A 20,649-nucleotide genomic window follows, 5' to 3' on the forward strand; every position below is an offset into this window, starting at 1 on the left:
TCATTCTTAAAGTTTCCTTATTGAGAATCCCTTTATCATATTACTGGGGTATGTAGTATAGGCCCTACAGCACCTTGCTGATTCGGAGAAATCATGTCGTCCCGGGGTCGGCGAATACTGAAGGACGTCTAGCGTCGCTAGAAAACTCCGGCATATATTTTGTCAAAAAAAATATTCAAATGTGTGTGAAATCTTATGGGACTTAACTGCTAAGGTCATCAGTCCCTAAGCTTACACACTACTTCACCTAAATTATCCTAACGACAAACACACACCCATGCCCGCGGGAGGACTCGAACCTCCGCCGGGATCTATATTTTGTCTCTAACAAAAGTTGTTTCCAATGACGCCATTTACCACTCATAAACATTTAACGCAAAGATTTTACCATTAATGAGATGAAATGGAATGTAGTGTGGCTAGGGTCTCCCGCCGGTTAGACGGGTCACCTGGTGCAAGTCTTTTTAGTTGACGCCACATCGACGACTTGGGTGTCGATGAGGATGAAATGATGATGAATACAACACAATACCCACACCTCGAGCGGAGATAATCTCTGACCCAGCTAGGAATCGAACCTAGGCCCTTTGTACGGCATTCTACCAAGCTGACCACTCAGCTATGGAGGCGGAAATTAATAAGATGGCGACCCTAGTTCTCTAACTGCAAAATTGGAAATTGGAAATTTGTGGTAAGGTCTTATCGACCAAACTGCTGAGATCATCGGTCCCTAAGCTTACGTACTACTTAATCTAACTTAAACTAACTTACGCTAAGGAGGGAGGACTCGAACTTCCGACGGGAGGAGCCGCACGGACTGTGACAAGGCGCCTCAGACCGCGCGGCGTCTAACTGCAACCTTGGGAAAAACTTCGAAACACCCTTCATGTTCGGGCCGGCCGGGGTGGCCGAGCGGTTCTAGGTGCTACAGTCTGGAACCGCGCGACCGCTACGGTCGCAGATTCGAATCCTGCCTCCGGCATCGATATGTGTGATGTCCTTAGGTTAGTTAGGTTTAAGTACTAAGTTCTAGGGGACTGATGACCCCAGAAGTTAGGTTCCATAGGGCTCAGAGCCATCTGAACCATTTTGAACCCTTTGTGTTCAAATAGAATATTATGCCAAGTAAAAGAATTTTTTGTTCAGAGCTCCGTCATAACCAAACTCTATCCTTAATAATGTGAATAACACTGAAACACGAACATGTAAAAACCAAAAACGATATGTGAAATTACCATGAACTGAACACCCTTAGCTGCTTGCAGGCGTTGACATACGTCGACGGGGACAGATGAAAATGTGTGCCCCGACCGGTACTCGAACCCGGGATCTCCTGCTTACATGGCAGACGCTCTATCCATCTGAGCCACCGAGGACACAGAGGATAGGGCGACTGCAGGGATTTATCTCTGGCACGCCTCCCGCGAAACCCACATTCTCAACGTATTGTCCCGCACTACATTCGTAGTGCCCCCGCCCATTATACTCATTACTCGCGGCGCGTTGCCGGACATGTCCGAAAGAACAGATACCATCTTACTATATAGATATGTGAAATGTACGTTAAGGCTTCCTCACGTATACTCAGAGCCATTTGAACCATTTTGAACGCTTTATGCTCAAATAGAATATTATGCCAAGTAAAAGAATTTTTTGTTCAGAGCTCCGTCATAACCAAACTCTATCCCTAATAATGTGAATAACACTGAAACAGGAACATGTAGAAACCAAATACGATATGTGAAATGTACATTAAGGCTTCCTCACGTATGGCTGGCTAAAATACGTCTTACATCCAGCCAAATACTGTTTGACCTGTAACTATTTCCGGAAGCTTATAGTGCTCAAAGACTATCCACATCACTGCACTAGAAGGCGCTCGCATTTGGGTGGAGCGCCGTTCTAATCCGGCATAGACAAATATGTACCCAAATCTTTGTCGCAAGCAATCGCATCGAAAACGCAGCCTCATTCTACGGAGTCACAGTCGTAGGACCAAATGACGGTAGGTGACACAAACACTTTAGAGAGCACTAGTAGTAATAGTGTCAGCACGCCAACACGGACACGGTTCAACACAGCACTGGCGGTGTGCGGTTGCAGGTGTGCCACTGCCAGCCGGGCTTCACGGGCGACGCGTCGCGCGGCTGCGAGCCGGTGGACGCGTGCGCGAGCTCGCCCTGCGGGCCGGGCGCGCTGTGCGAGAACGCGCGCGGCTCGTTCCGCTGCTCGTGCCCGCCGGGCACGGTGGGCGACGCCGCCCGCGAGGGCTGCCGCGCGCCCGTCGAGTGCCAGGTCGACGACGACTGCCCCGCCGCCACGCAGTGCTCCACCGTCACCGGAGTGCCCAAGTGCAGAGGTCAGCACCAGCTCCCACATTGCTCACCTTCCAGCTGCTCTTACCACCTCTCGTGTCTCCACTCATAACTCGTCTGCACTTACTCGCACTTTTCAAACTGTAAGCAACTATATTTCTTGCGGCGCTCGTTTTGCACGAAACTCTCGAAATGAACGATTCTCTTCACATAACTACTTTTCAAATCTATTTACCAACTTAAAGTCGTTGCTAGCAACTCACGGAACGTCCAAAAAATAGGTGATTTCCCTTTCTATTTCGCATCAATGGAACGAATGCACTATCAATTAAGGAGACGTGCTATTACACTTAATAAATTTTATCTGTCTTATTCTCCATACTTCTTCTTATCAATTCAAAAATCTTTGTACATCTGAGACTTTCTTGGAATGATTATCTGAGAGTATGTTTTCGGATTTCGAGCCGAACTGGCGCTTCTGTCTCTGTGTACAATATTCCGACGACTGACCAGATTCAATTGTTAATATACTGTGAGTGGCAGTCTTCTGTGTACTTGCTGCCTACACTCCCCTACAAGATGTTGGAGTCGTACTGAGCTAGAAGGCGCAGTGCTTATGGCACAGCACTCGCATCTGGGTGGAGCCCAATTCTAATGCGTCCATATAAAAATACATTTTCGTGACTTCTCTACATCGATTAACTCGAGTCTTGCATGGTTCTGTTGTAGAGTATATGAAGTATTTCGTCCCCATTTTGTCCAGTGAGTGCGTCACATCAAAGTTCGGAGGAAGGCAAGGGCATACCACCTCCAACAGCACAATGCAAATTGAAGGACTATGGAGTTCAAACCAACCTTTCCGTTGTGTACAATTTTACTAACTTTAATTTACATCTTGGTCGATTCGGGCTTTCTCGCCTCCCATGCCGTCATTTCCTCAATCACACACCCCGTGAGTCGTTCCCATTCCGACGCTTGGAATATCCGGCGAGGCCTTGCTGAATTGAATTCCAGTCTGAAACCTGGTTAACACTCGCCCCCATTTACAGGGTTTTCGAAACCGTTGTTTCGAGAGATTTATTTAATGACGCTGTCGCAGAAACTTGGACCTTGCACTACAATATTTTTGTCGATATATTCATGATCTTGATTATATTCTAGGCACTTCTCAGTGAAAGCTGCATCGGTTGAGTAGGCTAGTACCTTTTGCACATATTATCGTCTGTTCTAGTGTTCATCTGTCTTCTTTAACTTCTCCACCTTGTCTTATTTATATGTAGGAGGCCCAGCAGTTTCTGCTCTTCGTGTGACAATGATTTCCGTACGCCGTATTTCAATTCAATGTTTAACATTGAGACAGAAGTGCAGCAATCGACATGTCGCTAATCTTTCACATATTTCATGTGATAATGAGACGAATGTCGTAAGATTTTTAAATTTTTGTATTGTCTAAATCCATTTATGAATAGTTAGGAAGGAGATTTCTGTGAGTTTTGCGTCTGTGACATCAAGCGATTTTCTTGTTATCGTCATTGAGTCATCACCCAATCGCATTTACTGGACATGTTACTTCTGTATATTTTCCCTTTCCGTAGTTGAGTATGCACAGTACGTAATGAAAAGTGTACATTATTTGGTTTTAATTTTGCTTCTTTGAATTGAGCGATTCTGATTTTTATGTGTGGCCTTACCAGTATTTAAATTTCGTGTTGTTGTTGTGGTCTTCAATCCTAAGTCTCGTTTGATGCAGCTCTCCATGCTACTCTATCCTTTGCAAGCCTCTTCATCTCCCAGTACCTACTCCAGCCTACATTCGTCTGAATCTGCTTAGTGTATTCATCTCTTGGTCTCCCTCTACGATTTTTACCCTCCACGCTGCCCTCCAGTACTAAATTGGTGATCCCTTGATGCCTCAGAACATGTCCTACCAACCGATCCCTTCTTCTAGTCAAGTTGTGCCACAAACTCCTCTTCTCCCCGATCCTATTCAGTACCTCCTCATTAGTTATGTGATCTACCCATCTAATCTTCAGCATTCTTCTGTAGCACCACATTTCGAAAGCTTCTATTCTCTTCTTGTCCAAACTATTTATCGTCCATGTTTCACTTCCATACATGGCTACACTCCATACAAATACTTTCAGAAACGACTTCCTGACACTTAAATCGATACTCGATGTTAACAAATTTATCTTCTTCAGAAACGCTTTCCTTGCCATTGCCAGTCTACATTTTATATCCTCTCTACTTCGACCACCATCTGTTATTTTGCTCCCGAAATAGCAAAACTCCTTTACTACTTTAAGTGTCTCATTTCCTAATCTAATTCCCTCAGCATCACCCGATTTAATTCGACTACATTCCATTAACCTCGTTTTGGTTTTCTTGATGTTCATTTTATACCCTCTTTTCAAGACAGGGTCCATTCCATTCAACTGCTCTTCCAAGTCCTTTGCTGTCTCTGTGTATTTTAATGATATTGATCTCATATTACTTACGTAAAACTGCTTGACCTCCAATTTATCAGCATCATTTGTAAAGAGTCCTTCTACTTCGTTCGCCTCACGTCTCTCTCTCTCTCTCTCTCTCTCTCTCTCTCTCTCTCTCTCTGTCTAACTCCCTACTTTCACTATAGTGGAAAGTGGAAAAATATTTTGTGTGTGTTTATAGCATCAGTTATTGAGTTACGGCCACTTTCAAATCACGCACTAAATATGCTTATTTCCTTCTCCTTTTAATTAAAACTTGTTCAATGCTGGAGTCAGATCCTCAAACGCTTTTTTCCGTTTTGGTCTTCAGTGGCCACAGTGTAGCGTGAATATGATATCTTAGCCACTCTCAATAGTTATAATGCCATTTGACGAAACGAGTTGAACAGCCCCCTGTTAACCCCTCCTGAACGTCGAGTGACCTGGTGTTGCAGACGTGTGCGAGAGCACGCTGTGCGGCCAGAACGCGGAGTGCGTGGCCTCCGGGCACGCGGCGTCGTGCCGCTGCCGCGACGGCTACGAGGGCGACGCCAACGACCAGCGCGTCGGCTGCCGGCCGCGGCCGCTGCCCTGCCAGAGCAGCGCCGAGTGTCCCGCCAGCACCTACTGCTACGGACACATCTGCAAGCGTCAGTACCACACAAGCCCTCTCTCAATTTGCGCTTGTCTAGATTTCATTTCCAAAGCTTCGACAGATGCAAATGCCATACTTTATTGATGCCTTAACTATTTAGTTTAGAATCGGGACTAACAAGATATCGAAAGCGAATGCTTTCCATCAAAGGTAATCTTCCTGCAAGTGATACTTCCACTAATAGCACGTTATTTGGCACATATGGTAAAATAAAACGCTGTGCTTCAGAAAACGGTCGATTCTAGAACTGTAGTGCAACACTGGCCAAAGTAGAAAATGAAAATATCACTTTTTTCGTCTATTTGTGGTATAGGAATCGAAACACTGTAGCTGTAGGTAAACTGTATATTATATTACAATATATATACAAGTTATTTCTATCATGAAATATCAAGATTTTAAACATGGCTGAAACAGCAACTGTTGAAATTCTTCATGATAAATGATGACAGCCAAAACAGTTGCAGGATAAAGATTTATTAAAATTCTTGACCAAGGTTTCGGTATATATAAATATACCTTCATCAGAAGTAAAATATCTAAAATTACATCCTGCAATGGAAATTAATAAAACAATTGTGCCAAAGGCGTCGTCAGTAGTTAAGACATCATCTCCATTTATACAACATGATTGCGGACACAGGGTCGATGCGAACACAGTTTAGCATCAGTATTTCGCCTGTACTGATGCTAAACTGTGTTCGCATCGACCCTGTATCCACAATCATGTTGTATAAATGGAGATGATGTCATAACTACTGACTTTGGCACAATTGTTTTATTAATTTCCATTGCAGGATGTAATTTTAGATCTTTTACTTCTGATGAAGGTATATTTATACATACCGAAACCTTGGTCAAGAATTTTAATAAATCTTTATCCTGCAACTGTTTTGGCTGTCATCATTTATCGTGAAGTATAATAGTATATTTTCGACGAGGATTTGTAACCTCACTTCGAGTATCACTTATTTGTAATTTTATATCTGTCAGAACTCGACGTATCTATCCGTGTTTCGAAACCTGGATTACAGTAACGGGGGATATTCCATATGAAGTGTTGACACACAGGAACATTGATTTCTACAACATGAGACACCAAAGCTAATCGTGATTAAAGAAAAAGACAAACACCTTTTCGAACTTGCCTCCAAATGGCTTTTTTATGAAAAGTGTCAAGCAAATTGTTCGTTATGAAATAGTATGTAAGATGGGAAAGTGTGACACTTCTGCGTTTAATGTTTCAAAATGACGCGAAAAAATGCAGTTGCGTCACTAATGACCCAAAGAAATAACTGTTAACTATTCAGAGTGAATGTGGAGGCCCTGAAGTAGTGTCTAGTAACTTACAAAACAACCTTTCCTCAACAAATTTGGAGAAGGGATTTCGCTGGCGTCCTATGATGGGCTCAGGTCCGAAACTATTTGCGGCGAAATAAAACATTCGTCAAAAAATGTGGATGGCTGCAGTTATTTCCTTCAGACAGATGAAAAGCCTTCGAAGGCATATGTGAGAAGACACAAGTGTGTCAAATCTTTTCCTTCGTGAGGCACAGATTAACAGGGCACAAAGATAATGCATCCAATAATATTTCACTTAGTAGCAATAGACTTATTGGAAGACAAAAATTTACTGGAAAATGGAAATATCACTGTCGATGATGTTGCTGTGGCTTGTATGCACAATGGGAGAGTGTAGCACATTAGCTGACGGCATCTAAACAGTCGAAAGAATAACGAGAAAAATACATCATTTGGGGGTCGTAAAAGTGGATATTTCATAGAGCCAAGGACATTTGCAAAATATCTGTGATCATCGACCCCAATTACGGATTAGATTGAGTATTTCATACGGTTCTAGATAATGACAAGCAAGTCCAGTTATGTCTGTGCTGAAACATGCTGACAGACGAAATCCTTCAAACGTAAACACTTGTCACCAGGAACAGTGCACTCACGATGATTTTTTCCGGTTGCAGCACTGTGCCAGTCGGACGGCGAGTGCAACCTAACGGAGAACTGCGTGAACGGCCAGTGCGTGAACCCATGCGAAGCTCGGGGTGCGTGCGGCATGAACGCCGAGTGCCGCGTGCTCAACCACGGCAAGCAGTGCAGCTGCCCGCCGGGCTTCACTGGAAACCAGGCCGTCGAGTGCGTCAGGAGTAAGTAGCTCACACGTAGACACCAAGAAAGATGAAAGCGCACGTGGACAAGTTTCTACATCCTTCCTTCGTCTCTTACAGTACCTGTATCGTGCGAATCGAACAAGGACTGCTCTGAAGGCAACACGTGTAGAGACAGCATGTGCCTACCAGTGTGCAGCGCCGACACCGACTGCGCCCTCAATGAGAAGTGCCTCAAGGGCAACTGCATGCGTAAGTGTTTTTAAATAAAAATACATTTTCGAGTAAGCGCGAAGCCTGCAAAAGACTAACGGGAGCTGTTCTCGTCTGCAGTGACGTGCCGCGTCCACAACGACTGCTTCTTGGGCCACATCTGCCTGAACAACATGTGCATATTCGGCTGCAAGTCTGACGAGGACTGCTCGGCCAGCGAGCAGTGCATGGGCGGCCGCTGCGTCGATCCGTGCGCCTCCAAGCCGTGCGGACCCAACGCCATCTGCTCCACGTCCAATCAGCGGGCCGTGTGCTCGTGCCCGCAGGGGCTTGTGCCCAGCCCAACAGCACAGGTACGTCCCGATACGATTCTCTGTCCAGAGTTGTTAGCACCTACATCTCAAGATTCAGACGCCAGGAATTCTCTCACGCTGTCATTGCACATGGAGACTAGCAACCAACACGAGTCCGGTAACATAACCTAAGTTCATTTAAAACGTATCTGAAACGTCCTCTGCTTACTCTGGCTGCAGATGTGCGAAGGTTAATTGTAACGAAATGTATTCTTTACGACAAAGATACTTTTATCAATTTAGAACTTAGTTATTTACCACAATTATAACAATATTTAACAAATATAAGGTTCTATAATACAACGGTGCGTAACTGTAGATAGGCAACCTAATTACTAGAATCGCAAAGCGGGCTGCATTCGCGCCTTCCTTCCGGGACGCATCGTGGCAACGACTTGCACCCACGAATTGCCGCTTGCATTATCACAAACTGAGCACATACTGAGCACTTGTAGTGTGAATTAAAAACTTGGGTAGATTCTCTGTCCATAGATATGTGTCTGTTATCAGTACGTCTTGTAGTTTTTGCTCAATCGGTCCTGAAGCCCTGGAAGTACGTATGAATAATCCTGTATGTCCTACTGCTCTCCCCCCCCCCCCCAGACCCATTGGGAAACGAAACGGCGAGAAATATTCTTTTCATATTGTTACTTCTTACTTAAATAATAATATCTCAATGTTTTTTAAATAAAATTGGTAGTCAAAGCGTTAAATCTATATTCGATATTAACAAATTTCTCCTCTTCAGAAACGCTTTTCTTGTCATTGCCAGTCTCCATTTTATATCTTCTCTACTTTGGCCATAATCAGTTATTTTGCTGCCGAAATAAGAAAACTCATCTCCTATTTTAAATGTCTCGTTTTCTAATCTAACTCCCTCAGTATCACCTGATTTAATTCTACTACATCCCATTATCCTCGTTTTGCTTTTGTTTATGTTCATTTTGTATCCTGCTTTCAAGACACTGTCCATTCCGTTCAGCTACTCTTCTAAGTCCTTTGCTGCCATCGGCGAAACCCCGAAGTTTTTAATTTTTAATTCCGACTCCAAATTTTTCTTTCATTTCCTTTATTGCTGTCTCACTGTACAGATTGAATAACATCGGGGATACGCTACTCCCCTGTCCCATTCCCTTCTCAACCACTGCTTCCCTTTCCTGCCCCTCGACTCGTATAACTGCAATTTTGTTTTGTGTGTAAGTTATAAATAGTCTTTCGCTACCCGTATTTTACCCTCCATACCCTCAGAATTTGAAAGAGAGTATTCCAGTCAAAATTGTCAAAAGCTTTGTCTAAGTCTACAAATGCTATAAAAGTAGGTTTGTCTTTCCTTAACCTGTCTTCTATGAGAAGTTGTAAGGTCAATAGCCGGCCGGTGTGGCCGAGCGGTTCTAGGCGCTACAGTCTGGAACCGCGCTACCGCTCCGGTCGCAGGTTCGAATCCTGCCGCGGGCATGGATGTGTGTGATGTCCTTAGGTTAGTTAGGTTTAAGTAGTTCTAAGTTCTAGGGGACTGATGACCTCAGAAGTTAAGTCCCATAGTGCTCAGAGCCATTTGTAAGGTCAATATTTTTCTTCAGTTTCCTTTACTGCTCGCTCAATGTACAGATTGAATAACATTGGGGATAGGCTCATAACCAGTTATAACACCACAGAGATTATAAGACACTGAACAAGCAATCACTGTAGTCGTCCACGTAACACAGATACAGGCGTGACACATTTTGATGACGAAAGACTCTACCCGAATACTTTAGTGTGTCCCCCAAACGCGCAGGAAATTGGTCACGGTAATTTGTTAAGAGCGATTGAGCGGGCAGGCTGCTATCAGCCGAGGAAAATTTCTCCGGTGTTACGGCTGGAAACGAGTGTGTCGGCGTCGGCAGGTGGCGTGCGTGCGCGCGCCCGCGGCGCCGTGCCTGGAGAGCCGCGGCTGTGCGCCCGGGCTGACGTGCCTGTCGGGTGCCTGCCGGCCGCTGTGCGCCGCGGACGGCGGTTGCCTGGGCAACGAGCGCTGCGACGCCCGCGCCGGCGTCTGCCGGCCCGCCTGCAGCCGCGACGACGCCTGCCGCCGCGGCGAGGTCTGCGAGGGGCTCGTCTGCGTCGCCGGCTGCCGCTCCGACTCCGGCTGCCCCTCCAGCGCCGCCTGCGTCAACGGACAGTGCCAAGGTGAGAGGGCGAGCCGGCCAAATCTCTAACGCGAGAGTCCATGTCTCCGCAACTTCTAAATCACCGTCTCCTCCTCTCTGTACAGACCTGTGCGCGTCGCCGACGGCTTGCGGTACAAACGCAGTGTGCTCCATGTCGAACCACGGCAAGCAGTGTGAGTGTCCGGAGCCTCTCGTGGGAGACCCGAACGTGAGCTGCCGCCAGCCCACCACCACGTGCCAGACGGAAGCAGACTGTTCCGACGGGCAAACGTGCTACGTCGGTATATGCCACACCACCTGCAGAAAGTGAGTGTCTCTCAGCGAGCTATCTCTGTAGATGCTAATGCCGTGGTTACACTAATAAGTGGTTACACCATTAAGCTTCTGCTTACAACCGTTCTTTGTTAAACATTTTTTCTTCCCATTTTCGCAGTGACTTGTCCTGCCTATCTGATGAACGGTGTGTCGGAGGGCTGTGTAAAACAGTGTGCAACAGTGACGCTGCTTGCGGGGCCGGACAGATCTGTGAAAACCGACTGTGCGTCGTGGGCTGCCGAAGTGACAACGTTTGTTCCGATAATCAGGCGTGCGTCGACAACAAGTGTATCAGTAAGTCGCCTGGTTTTGTCATACTTGTTCTTGATTTTACCCCAATGCACGGAAGGCCACGTCCAGACAAAATTCATTTCCACAAATATCTGAATGTATGAAAACATCGTCTTTTGTGTGGCCTATGCCTTTATAATAACGAGAGTATGCTCACCCTACATCTTGTCCTTCCTCCGAGGAATAAACTGCTAGCAGATTAATTTTTCGTTTCGTACAGAGTAACATGTTTATTGTTTATCTCAACGTGCTTGAATCATATGTTAATTGAAGATTCTCATGCTGAGAAATTGGTAGGAATGATCTGTTTTTACTTGGTAAATACTTTCTAAATTCAAGACCGCACATATATTTCTTTATTTACAAGCAAACAGTTTCGACAGATTTGATTGTCATCTTCAGGACTTTAAAATTTTGTGTTATAAAATGTGTTCAGTTTGAGCTGGACAATTTGGCGTGATGTCCAACTCAAAATGAACGTATTTATAATATAATTTTTTTAAGGCTTGAAGGTGACAGCAAAGTCAGTCGAAGCCGTTTGTTTGTAAATAAAGAAATATTGTTGCAATCTTAGCTTTAGAAAGTTTTTATCGTATGTTACTATTTTCAACACATGAAAAGTACCTTTTCGCAACTATCCATTCGTTTTGTAGTCAAACTTCAGGAATTCACGAAATGTTAATAGCGACGACAAAAACGAGGAATAATACAAGGAAACAGAGCAGCTAACACAGTATAATGGTGAACGTGTAATGCAGGACAAACGATTAAAAAGACTTTCAGGAATGAATTGTTGCAATGATTTCTGGAATCACTATACCCAGTTATGATAATTTTCGCTTTCGCTGAGACTAGTAATTTGGTCTCTACTATTTCCTGGAAAAGCCAATAAATGACAAAACAGAAGAAACTAAATGGGAACTGACTCATTAATTATTCATTAGAGTAGATTTTTGTAAAGCTGTTCCCACAGGATAATCAGAAATCCATTAAAAATGAGTATAACAGACAATAAGTCGACAGCATATTAGTAGCTTTTTAACTAATGTCGGTAAAGAACGCACATATTGACCAAATGTCGTACCAGAGTAGTAATATAATTATATGAACAGCCATTGAGACAGCCTTCACTCAAAGTGACATTCGTTCTAGTGCTCTCCTGTTCTCTGGAGCATTAATATTTCTTGTGCCAAAAGTTAAAATAAAGTGTACACATAGGATGTTGCAAAATATTTGCATCAAACATCAAACGTCTTAGAGAACAACCGTTTTTTGAGAAAAAATGTTCGCTGACGCTTTCGTGTGACTCTAGGCGTCTTTTATTGCTAGTTATGTCCCTGAGAGGTAGTAGGGCGTAGGCTCTCTGCTGCGTGTGTATGCAATGCGTCTTGTCTACAATTCAGACATTTTCTCTGTGTGAAAGGGCAAAATTAAATCTCCTGTTTCGTTCTAAAATATCTTCCTTCGCTTAGAGACACTCACTCTTAAAGTTTTCTTGTTAAAAATCACTCTGTCAGTTTACTGGGGTAGGTAGTACGCAGATGGACACCTGGTTAATATCACTGATAGTTCGCTAAAAAATCATCGTCTCAGGGCCGGCGAATTCAATGCAGGGTAGGGGAACATTTTGTCTCTTGACGCAAAAACTTTGTAACACGTTGCATAGGGTGCGTGGTGGGGCGATGCCTAGTAGTAACGATAGTGTACCATGTTAAGCACCAGTCAATAGTGTCATTCTGACAAATATGCCCAAAGCGTGCACTTGAGAGTGACATGGAAAATTTAGCCTATATATTCATGTTATTGCCCGTATAGTGAAGCTGTTTAACAATTGTAGTGTTTGCTATGGGTGACGTAAAGTAAAGTACTATATTGATAAGTTATAAAATAGTTATGCAAATAAGCAGGGTCCTATGATACAGATACAGATTTTTTGATAATTGGTACCTTAATCTGTACCAACTTGAGTGAGTCAGTTGCTTTATCTCTGCGTCTAACGGTCTTCCCGCAAACACTTCACTGCTACTAACTGATGTTTTCTGCACAGTCGTAACTGTGCCATGAAGCGAACTACGCCTCTCAGTATGCCGTGAAGTGAACTGCGCTTGTCAGTATAGACTACCGTTTTGTGTCCTCGTGTCCACACTTGAATAGCGGATCTGCCGCCCAGGGAAAGTAAATGTTAATGGCTTGTTTGTGCCATACATACTTAGAGATACTAACCAATCTAAAATCATATTACTCATAATAGCTATAATTATTTGTCTGCAAGTGAATGAAATACTGATATAATGTTGTGCAGTACACTGTCCTCAGTCATCAACAGAAATACTAGGCGTGTTTTTTAAGTAAGTACCGTTTTGAAACTAAAAAAAAAATACGTGCTAAGATAGCTCAATAATTTTATTTTTACATCAAAGCCTGTACCTTAATCCACTTTTCTACATAATTTCCGTCAATATTGAGGCACTTGTCATAACGTTGTACCAGTTTTTGAATACCCTCCTCATAGAAGTCTGCCGCCTGACTTGTTAACCACTGTGTCACCACTGTTTTGACTTCGTCATCGTCTTGAAGACGCTGACCGGCCAGAAACAGATGGTAGTCACTGGGCGCAAGATGGGAGCTGTCGGAAGATGATCTAGAGTTTCCCATCGAAAAGATGTGATGAGATCTTTGGTGTGATTCACCACATGCGGACGGGCATTGTCTTGCAGCAAAACGATGCCCTTGCTCAACTTGCATGGACTGTTGCTTTGATTCTGGTGTGACGTAGGCCACCCATGTTTTATCGCCCGTAACAGTTTGGCTTAAGAAATCATCACCGTCGTTGTGGCACCGCTCAAGGAAAGTCAATGCACTGTGTAAACGTTTGGTTTTGTGCACATCCGTCAACATTTTCGGTACCCAACGTGCGCACGATTTTCGGTAATTCGAGTGCTCGGTCACAATGCCATAGAAAACACTACGAAAACATTAGGAAAGTCATCCCGCAAGGAGGAAATGGTAAAGCGTCTGTTTTCTCTCACCTTATTGTCCACTTCCTGCACCAAACTTTCATTAACGATCAAAGGACGCCCACTCCGTTGTTCATCATGCACATTTGTGCGGCCATCTTTAAATGCACTCACCCACTTTCTTACCATTCCATCACTCATAATGTTTTCTCCGTAAACTGCACAGATCTCAAGATGAATATCGATCGCTTTTAGGCCTTTAGCACTAAGAAATGTTATAACAGCCCGTACTTCACAGTCGGCGGCACTCACGATCATCGGAGGCATCTTAAACACTCAGTACACAGCACGTAAACAAGGAAGAATCAGAGTGTACGTAGATTAAGGTACAGGCTTTCATGTAAAAATAAAATTATTGAGATACCTTAGCACGTCTTTTTTTTAATTTCAAAACGGTACTTACTTAAAAAAAACACGCCTCGTATCTGCACTTAAACGCCTAATACCCTGTGCAAAGTTTTTGAGGGAGAGTCAGAAGCGTACCCCCAACATTGCCTCTTTCTACGAGGTAGCGGCTGAAACACGTGGTTTAGGGCAGAGACAGACAAGACGCTGACGTTAACACAAAGTCTTCTCCGTCTCTCTCGGGGCAGAACACTACTCTAGACATCAGAGACATGGTTTGCGGTATACTTGGGTGACTGACTTGTAAGTGGGGGGCTGCACTTCAGGGCGTGTGCAGATACTGAGGGGTGGTGACGTGTTGCAGACCCGTGTGACGCGCCCAACGCGTGCGGCGCGTGCGCGGAGTGCCGCGTGTCGAAGCACGGCATGCAGTGCTCGTGCCCGGCCGGCTTCGCGGGCGACCCGCTGTCCGCGTGCTCCAAGCCGGCGGCGCGCTGCCCCGCGCCCGGCTGCGACCCCGCCGACTGCGACGAGGGCGGCTTTTGCGCGCAGCCCTGCTCTGACGACGCCGCCTGCGCCTGCGGAGAGACCTGCGTGCAGGGCCGCTGCCGCTCCCGCTGCGGCCCGGCCGGCGCCTGCCCACAGGTACGGCTGACTCGCACACTTCTCAACACGCGCTACCTGCAACTGTTCACAGCCTAGAAGAGGCCGTCAACTTATGAAAAGCTCTGTTGTAGTACAGTAGGACCCCTCCAGAATGGACTTCAACTACTCATCACGTTCATTGATTCACCGTTTAAAAACCTAAGAGTTGCATTCCAACTTGACATAGGTCTTCGGCAACGCTACACCGAGCGAGGTGGCGCAGTGGCTAGCTCACTGAACTCGCATTCGAGAGGACGACGGTTCATTCCCGCGTCCGGCCATCCTGATTGAGGTTTTCCGTGATTTCTCTAAATCGCTCCAGGCAAATGACGGGATGGTTCCTTTGAAAGGGCACGGCCGTCTTCCTTCCCCGTCCTTCCCTAATCCGATGAGACCGATGACCTCGCTGTCTGGTCTCCTCCCCCAAACAACCCAGAAACGCTACGAAACAGTCTTACACCGTAAGTTATATTCCAAAAATAATATAGAAGGCGTGGTCATTAAGTTTTAAATATCACCTCAAAACATTAAAATGACATACGAGGGCTATTTGGGAAACAACATTAGATCAGTCACACAATGGAAACCACAGTGAAAATCGCAAATATTTTATTTGCAACTGTTTGCTATACTTTCCAGCTGCTTCTCTACATAGTCGCCGTTCTGACTTGTCATAGCGTTGTACCAAGTTTCCAATACCCACATCATAGAAGGCAGCGTTCCGCCACTTCCCTGCGCTGGTCTACAGTTCGTTGGCTGCGCCAAAATGTTGTCTTCATAGCCAACGGCTCATGTGGGCAATCATCAATATCAGAGGCAGACAACTCCGTGCTGTATGGTGGGTGATCAAACACTTGGCATCGAAAATGCTGGAGGGGCTTCGCTTCGTCGCTGCCCCTACAGTGTGCGGCCGAGAATTGTCAAGAAACTTCTCAGCGGAAACCCACATTAGGCGGGAGACACTATTGTTCTACGCATATTTACGTGCTCACTGTGTGCCCAGAAGTGAAAACAGCGTCGTGACGCGATTGACAGGCGTACTAGAGACACTGCCCGACACATCTGTGCAAAGCTTCGCCTGATTTTCACTGTCGTTTCTATGTCGCGACCTATCGAGCATTACTTTTCGATTAGCCCTCGTATTTAACTTTTTGTCCATTTGCAAGTACGTGCTTGCACTCCTGGTATACAATGCAACCCAGCGGCAAGTCGCTAGAGGGGTCAGACCGAAATGGCGCCGCCCATACATGAAGTGGGGCACCGTTCCGTAATTCAATCTCGATAGCGGCAGAAATGTTGCAGCTGCGGCAGGCCACTCCAGATGATTATTTAGCAGTCCAGACTGGCCTGACACAACTGCGACATTTCCATTCCTGCCGAAAACGAATTACCGCACGATATTGCATTTTGTTTTGGCTCTTCGCGCTTCGGTAGTGGAGCGCGGGAATTTCAGTGTGTGCTAACAGGGCAGGCATGTACCTCCAAACACACAAAGACATTAATTATGCAACTAATTTTCTGTAAGTGATAATTAAAACTTTACCAGTGGTATGTTCTATCTCTGTTTGCGCACATGTGACATGACGCACAACATAAATATTAAGTTCAAAAACGTCTTTGTAGTTCTTACAGCACAAAGTACCAATCTCTGTCCGGCCACCCGATTTAGGCTCTCCGTAGTTTCCCTTAATCGTTTAACGTAATTGCTGGGTTAGTTCCTTTAAAAAGGACGCTGCAGCGTTCTTGCCCGTCGCAGATTGTGCTACTTGTGCTGCGTCTAGTGATTCTCCAGCAGAAAGAGGTTCCTACTCAATGGTCTGAAGATGACCACAATAGTGGTCGAAAACGGTCACCTTAATAAATAAATCGTGATCAAGACTGTTTTTATAGTAAATATTTGTAACACATTGATCACTGCACTCCCATAATGTATTCAAAAGTAATTATTATAACGATTTAGGGGGAAAATAAGCTGAAGATTGTGTTGGGGAGAACATTGGACTTCAGTGGTACGTGCAGCAATGTTGGTCGTAGTGCTGCGATGGTGTAATAGTCAGGAATACTGCCTAGTAACAAGGAAACCCGGGTTCAAGTTCCGGCCGTAGCAGAAAAATTAAAGCATTTATTCTGCTTCCACCATTATCGTACATAAAGACGAAACTTAGAAGTCACGAGAAAAATTTAATTATAAGATCAAATAGCAACAGTGAAACACAAATAAAAAGTGAAATCGATGAATAAACCCTCATCAATCGGAATACCAAGATGGGAAACAAAATCGCTACGAACTGACGCACGAACCTAACAGTTAATGCGTTGCAAACCGTGTGGGCGTGTGCCGTTGATATTTCCTTTGTGTCCCGCCATCGTCGATGAGCAGTGGGCGACTCTGCCGGAGCTCGATTTGCGCTCGGCTGCAGGCCACAGTGATAAGGGCGGGGTGTGTCGCTTTGCAGGGCCAGGTGTGCAGCGACAGCGGGGCGTGCGTGCCCGGCTGCCTGTCGCACGCGGACTGCCCGCAGGACCGCGCGTGCTCGGGCGGCCAGTGCCGCGACCCGTGCGGGCCGTCGGCGTGCGGTACGGGCGCGCAGTGCCGCGCCGCCGACCACCGCGCCGTCTGCCTGTGCCCGCCCGGCCACCGCGGCGAGCCCAGCAAGGCCTGCTTGCCCGCCGGACAGTGCTCCGCCGACGCCGACTGCCCGCCCGACCAGCTCTGCTCGCCCGCCGACGGCGCCTGCCGCAACCCGTGTCTGCAGGCCGACGCCTGCGGGACCAACGCACAGTGCCGCGTCGCCGACCGCAGGGCCGTCTGCTCGTGCCCACCTGGATACTACGGAAACCCTAAGCTCGAATGCAAGCAAGGTAAGTCCCTTTTCCACTCGCGTCTGTCCCCTAACATCACACAACGAGACCTCTACCGCGGCCCTATTGGAACCATTCTCCACGTGACTGACATACCGCGTAACAACTTTAGTTTTAATTACTGGAAATCTACGATTTCGTGAGCTCAACTTACTAACAGACTACACAATCGATGAATAAAGATCAACACGCCATATATGACAATTGACAATATGCCGTGAGAGCACTGCAGACACGTCAGAGAAACACGCGGGTCTACAACAGTCGTATGCAGCACGACCTTTCGTAGACAGGGACAAAAGTACACTACTGGCCATTAAAATTGCTACACCAACAAGAAATGCAGATGATAAACGGGTATTCATTGGACAAATACATTATACTAGAACTGACATGTTATTACATTTTCACGCAATTTGGGTGCATAGATCCTGAGAAATCAGTACCCAGAACAACCACTTCTGGCCGTAATAACGGCCGTGATACGCCTGGGCATTGAGTCGAACAGAGCTTGGATGGCGTGTACAGGTACAACTGCCCATGCAGCTTCAACACGATACCACAGTTCATCAAGAGTAGTGACTAGCGTATTGTGACGAGCCAGTTGCTCGGCCACCATTGACCAGACGTTTTCAGTTGGTGAGAGATCTGGAGAATGGGCTGGCCAGGGCAGCAGTCGAACGTTTTCTGTGTCCAGAAAGGCCCGTACAGGACCTGCAACATGCGGTCTTGCATTATCCTGCTGAAATATAGGGTTTCGCAGGGATCGAATGAAGGGTAGAGCCACGGGTCGTAACACATCTGAAATGTAATATCCACTCTTCAAAGTGCCGTCAATGCGAACAAGAGTTGACCGAGACGTGTAACCAATGGCACCCCATATCATTACACCGGGTGATACGCCAGTATGGCGATGACGAATACGCGCTTCCAACGTGCGTTCACCAAATGGCTCTGAGCACTATGGGACTTAACTTCTGAGGTCATCAGTCCCCTAGAACTTAGAACTACTTAAACCTACCTAACCTAAGGACTTCACACACATCCATGCCCGAGGCAGGATTCGAACCTGCGACCGTAGCGGTCTCGCGGCTCCAGACTGTAGCGCCTAGAACCGCTCGGCCACTTTGGCGGCGTGTGCGTTCACCGCGATGTCGCCAAACACGGATGCGACCATCATGATGCTGTAAACAGAACATGGATTCATCCGAAAAAATGACGTTTTGTCATTCGTGCACTCACTTTCGTCGTTGAGTACACCATCGCAGGTGCTCCTGTCTGTGATGCAGCGTCAAGGATAACCGCAGCCATGGTCTCCGCGCTGATAGTCCATGCTGCTGCAAACGTCGTCGAAATGTTCGTGCAGGTGGTTGTTGTCTTGCAAACGTCCCCATCTGTTGACTAAGTAATCGAGACGTGGCTGCACGATCCGTTACAGCCATGCGGATTAGATGCCTGTCATGTCGACTGCTAGTGACACGAGGCCGTTGGGATCCAGCACGGTGTTCCGTATTACCCTCCTGAACCCATAGATTCCATATTCTGCTAACAGTCATTGGATCTCGACCAACGCGAGCAGCAATGTCGCGATACGATAAACCGCAATCGCGATGGGCTACAATCCGACCTTTATCAAAGTCGGAAACGTAATGGTACGCATTTCTCCTCCTTACTCGAGGCATCACGACAACGTTTCACCAGGCAACGCCGGTCAACTGCTGTTTGTGTATGAGAAATCGGTTGGAAACTTTCCTCATGTCAGCACGTTGTAGGTGTCGCCACCGGCGCCAACCTTGTGTGAATGGTCTGAAAAGCTAATCATTTGCCTATCACAGCATCTTCTTCCTGTCGGTTAAATTTCGCGTCTGTAGCACGTCATCTTCGTGGTGTAGCAATTTTAATGGCCAGTAGTGTATTTTGAGATTCACAATTTTCACTTTGTTCTCGTTTTTCTGCTAACACTGTGAACATGTCCATCATCGGAACCGGTAGTAAAGACAGCACAGTGTGTTTAATGCATTTATCCAAGCTTTAAAATTCATATTACAACCGCCATTAAAGACTGTATGCTAGAGTAAAAATGTTAAACTTTACGAAAGAAAGCACCGCATCGCCCAAAAGATGCAACTCATGATACTGTAACGCTGACTGTTCATACTAATTCACTTTCAAAATGAGAGAAATCAGTTTCTTGTGCCAATAAACGGCGGTGCCGTTTGTCTGTAGTTTACCCCTTCAGGTTCTGTATCCGTAAGAGTCGACAGGAGAGAACCGGATGTCGTTAGTGCAGCAGGGGCTGTGTACAGAGCGGCGGCGGCGCTGTGGTTGCAGGAGGCGGCGGCGACTGCGTGCGCAACCCGTGCGGCGAGAACGCGCGCTGCCGCGACGTGGCGGGCGGCTACGAGTGCTCCTGCCCGCCCGGCTGCACCGGCGACCCGCACCGCGGCTGCCTCTGCGAGGACGGCCTCAAGAACGCCTGCGCCGGACACCGCTGCGGAGCCAACGCCCTCTGCAGGGTCACCGCCTCTGGGGGGCCCGAGTGCTACTGCCCTGCCAACTTCCCGGTCGGAAACCCCGAGCGTGAATGTGAGTACCTCTCTCGCTTTGTCGACGTCGCTTTAGCGGACCGTCTGCTTCGTCTACATCCGGCTACCACCGTACAACCCTGCGGGAGCATAGATGAAACTGATTTGAATGTATCAAACGTCTCCGAGCCAGCAGGAGCGATAGAAAATAGCAACAAAACAGTATTGCACAAGGTGGTGTAAAAGTCACTTCAAAGTAGAAAACACGTCACGACACATTTTAGAAAGGTACCTCTCGTACACAATTATTGCAGTTTATGGACGAATTTTCTCAAGTAACAAATACTAAAAAAGTACAAATGCCTCTATCTT

General features: G+C 46.2%; 1 protein-coding gene across 1 annotated transcript in view; it reads left to right on the top strand.

Moving 5' to 3' along the window:
* Positions 1–20,649, top strand: part of LOC126253539 (uncharacterized) — a 606,491-nt gene that overhangs the window by 268,910 nt on the left and 316,932 nt on the right. Inside the window, exons 37-47 of the mRNA XM_049954972.1 lie at positions 2,104–2,359; positions 5,239–5,433; positions 7,418–7,600; positions 7,682–7,813; positions 7,895–8,127; positions 10,014–10,296; positions 10,382–10,583; positions 10,711–10,886; positions 14,610–14,890; positions 17,347–17,752; positions 20,087–20,338. Of these exons, the coding sequence (XP_049810929.1) occupies positions 2,104–2,359; positions 5,239–5,433; positions 7,418–7,600; positions 7,682–7,813; positions 7,895–8,127; positions 10,014–10,296; positions 10,382–10,583; positions 10,711–10,886; positions 14,610–14,890; positions 17,347–17,752; positions 20,087–20,338 (2,599 nt within the window). The remainder of the gene's footprint in view (positions 1–2,103; positions 2,360–5,238; positions 5,434–7,417; positions 7,601–7,681; positions 7,814–7,894; positions 8,128–10,013; positions 10,297–10,381; positions 10,584–10,710; positions 10,887–14,609; positions 14,891–17,346; positions 17,753–20,086; positions 20,339–20,649) is intronic.

This window comes from Schistocerca nitens, chromosome 1, assembly GCF_023898315.1.
Source record: "Schistocerca nitens isolate TAMUIC-IGC-003100 chromosome 1, iqSchNite1.1, whole genome shotgun sequence".
In the NCBI taxonomy this organism is placed as follows: Eukaryota; Metazoa; Arthropoda; class Insecta; order Orthoptera; family Acrididae; genus Schistocerca; species Schistocerca nitens.